This window comes from Oryzias melastigma, linkage group LG16, assembly GCF_002922805.2.
Source record: "Oryzias melastigma strain HK-1 linkage group LG16, ASM292280v2, whole genome shotgun sequence".
In the NCBI taxonomy this organism is placed as follows: domain Eukaryota; kingdom Metazoa; phylum Chordata; class Actinopteri; order Beloniformes; family Adrianichthyidae; genus Oryzias; species Oryzias melastigma.
This window is the reverse complement of record NC_050527.1, coordinates 5,926,875-5,930,596: the sequence shown is the minus strand read 5'-3', so window position 1 is coordinate 5,930,596 and position 3,722 is coordinate 5,926,875. Positions and strand designations below refer to the sequence as shown.

At 36.2% G+C, this 3,722-nt stretch overlaps 1 protein-coding gene across 1 annotated transcript in view; it reads left to right on the top strand.

The window, feature by feature from the left end:
* Nucleotides 1-2,089: 2,089 nt before the first annotated feature.
* The window catches only part of LOC112143652 (hemicentin-2), a gene marked incomplete in the record, with an annotated part of 30,833 nt that continues 29,200 nt past the window's right edge, over nt 2,090-3,722 (top strand). The window contains 2 exon segments of the mRNA XM_024267786.2: nt 2,090-2,769; nt 2,859-2,899. Coding sequence (XP_024123554.2) covers nt 2,872-2,899 — 28 coding nt within the window.

Genomic DNA, 3,722 nt, shown 5'->3' with positions numbered 1-3,722 from the left:
ACCACTGACAAAGTGTAAATAATTCTCTCGAAATGCATATATACACAATTAAATAAATGGGTGTTGATGTACAGAAGAGGTGTCGATCCACTGATTCCAGGCCCGTTAACTTTGCTTTGTGGATCTGAGAACCACTCGATGCTTCTTACAGTCTGTGGTCCCGGTTTTACTCAGAAAAGCCGCTTCAGGGATCACAAACACTAAAGGAGCTCGGAGGTCCCTCTCTCCTCATAAATCAGCAGAATCTGCCCTAGTTTGAGTTCAACTGCCGTTGGTAGTCACTGCCCTTGTGCGTTTCATCGTGTTGCCCTGAGGTGGTTTTAGTCTTAGAGTCACCACTAGAAGATCGCCCTCTACTGGTTTGAGTGTTTGAGCAAAAGAAAAAAAGACCAGAAAATGATCAAATTCAAAGTTGTGTCAAAGGTTCAGAAGAGAAAACAAAAGCACCGAATCCTCTTGTTATTCTTCAGAGTTAGTTGGAGATGATATCTGGATGATTGTTTTATTTGGTTTTTATTTTGAAACAAATGCTTTGTTACTTTTTGCTGTGATAAATAAAGAATTGTCTGTCAGTGTGTGTACTACTTATTGTTTCTGATGTTAGATTCTGTAGAAGAGGATGTCAAAAAATAAAGTTAAAACCACCTGCTCATAATAATCTGATTGAGAAGTCTGGGACTGCATAGATGGAGCATCATCCACAAATCTGATCCTGTACTTAAGTGGATTCAACTCAATGGAAGCATCGGATCAGGGAACCTCACGGATGATCTGTCACTTGAAACAGTCCCGCCCACTTTGAGGAAACAGGTTTTGAAGAAACCTTCACTTACTCTGATGCTCCATCCTTCAGGATCTATCAGAGCATCATCAGGTCCAGGTCGCTTACTGGGCTGCTCTCAGCTTAGTCCAGATCTCATCAACAGATATTTGCATTTTGGTCATTATCCTAGCAGTAAAAAATGAGCCGCCAGATAGCACAGCTCTCTTCTCTTCTTAGCCAATCGTGTTCCTCCAAACCGCTCACCGTTCAGGCTTTACTTGCTTGTCTCAAACTCTGTCAGATCAGGTCGCTCACTCCTGTCTAGTTTTAAAGCCCTTTCCTGCTGCTTCAGAAAATATAGCATCATCTAAGACTCATTGGTTTTGAACAGATATGCAAATAAATAATAGGTTTGTAGGTTTGGAGAATTTCTTTAAGTTTATATTTTTAACATGTCAGATAACAGTAAAATAATGCTAAATGTTTACTGACAGTGGTTTATTACTATGCCATGATCTCATACCATTTACATGTACATGTACACTAATGTCCTGTTTATATTTGATAGTAAATGGTGGAAAATGACCAAATTCATTATTATAGAAAATCTTTTGCAGCAGCATGAGGATCTTATTGGATACATGATGTATAATATTTTGAAAGGAACTTGTAAATACTGCTGTCAAAAGTGAAATAAGTTAAAATTGTAATTTATTGAAACAAATTAGCAATGTTATATTTCAGTTTTGTAAATATTACAGAGCTAAATTTTATAAATTAAGGGATTTATGACCACAAAAGCATAAATTCAGTACATTTTTTGAATAGCAAAGTGGGTCTTTGAGACTTGCTGGTTTTGGTTAGTAAAACTGATCCTAATGACCTCTGGCGGCCGCTGTCTGCTCGACTGACTGGCAGCTGATTGAACAGAAGGTGGACAAGATGCAATGCTGTATGATTCCTTTTCAAATGACTAGAATATTGTCTTGTTGGACAGCTTTTATGCTGCTATGTGAGACACGATCTGACAATAATGGGGTCAAATCAAGTGGTCAAACACTTTAACCATTCGGAATGTGAGTACAATGCAAAACAAGAAAATCACTTCTGTCAGCTCTGTGAACTCAAACCTGAACATCTGAACAAAAACAGGTTTTGTTCTTTTATACGAAAAGAAAAAAAACAGTTTGTAGAAAACTCAAGGTATTTAAACCCAACACTAACTCCTTGTGTAAATTTAAACATTTAACATATTTTAGTTTTTTATATCTGCCATATACTTCACATTTTATTTTTTGCTGTTGTTAGAACTGATTTTATGCTACATTTTCTTTGCATTTGTGTAAATGAGGTGCCAGGCCTGAACTATACATGAGCAGCAACCCACACAGAGATGGGTTAGTGTCGGCCTTGTTGGTTTCCCTTCAGATCTCTTCCGCCTTCTACCGTTTTTGCATCCTTGCATGCTTGTTTTTTTGAAGTGAAGCTCTGAGAGGACGAGGGAAGATTTTATTTGTCTTCAAAAAGAAACTTTTCTGGCTCGAACAAAAAAAGGTAAGCATTACAGGAACAAAAATTATGGTTTGTTAAAAAAATAACAGAATTGATGGTTTTAACAGAACTCCTCTTGATTTCTCTTGCTCCATAATTAAGAAAAAAAATGAAAGAAAGAAAATCTTTAATAGATTTAGATCTTCAATAAAAAAATGCTAAAATTTGCAAAGTTAATCTTCAAAATTAACTAAACCATAATTACTTGGAGGTGATGATAAACACTTATTTGCTAAGATTTATTTTATATTATAGACAATAAATTTGCTTTTGAGAAATGATGACGTCAGGTACATACTTATGCGAAATGTGGAAATGGGAGCTTTTTTGTCATAATTTATACTAAAAAAATGACTAAAAGTACCTATCACGAGGTTTTTTCAGAATCGTTTTTCAAAGTTAGCAGTGAAGGAAGGAAGTAGGGAGCTTGGTGGTTAAGAATCACATGTTTGTCAGTAAGACGCTTCGCCTTTGCAAAGTTGTGCATCTCTAGAATGGATGTTATTTCCTTGACTGATTATTTTACTTTTATTTTTTTAAACAGATCAACTTTTAGAATGAAGATAGTTGTCTTTTGGGGGTTAGGTAAGTGAATCCACTTCTGAATTTTATTACATTTTAATCAGCAGAAAAGGTTTTCTGAAATTTTGAATCTTTTTTATTTTTATTTTGCTCAGTTTGGTTAAACTTTACTGGAAAGTAAAATAGATAGAGATAGAAAACAGAAAGTCTATGGACTGCTGTCAAGAGGAAAATGAGAGACATCAAACCAACAATGCAGATAACCTGAAGGCAGCTGCAAAAATGACCTGGACTTTCACTTCTGTATATTTACCAGACACGTTTCCATTAATTCGTTCATTCATCTTCTTGGCCGCTTTGTACCTTTCGGGGTCGCAGGGTGTCGGAGCCTGATGGGGTTCACCTGGACGGATCACCAGTTTGTTACAGCGTTTCCATTAACTCTGAAATTTCGCAAATTGGAATTTCGATAATAATTTTAAACATCACAATTTCCAAAAAAACTGGCATTTTTCGAAAAAAAAGTTTTTAGAAAAAGGAAAAAGTCTCTTGTGAGATGAGCGCGAGAGCTGTGGCAGAAACTTGAATGGAGGTTGTTGTATTTTCAAACAGAAAAAAGGGTCCAGAAGCTTTCTTGTAGTTGGAATGTTTTTTTAAGCCGGTTTCTCCTGCATCTGAGTCGGGCTGTGCTGCACACGCACCCTAGACAGTGAAATGCTACTTTTTAGTGAATCAAATACAAAAATAGGTTTTAATGACTTATCGCATGAGTTTGTTTGTGCTTTATTGCAAAATTATGATTTAATGGAAACTGTGTCTTTTCGAAACTCTGTGATAAAGTTTTGCGCAAATGTGTAATGGAAACGCAGCTATGGCCTCCATGCCA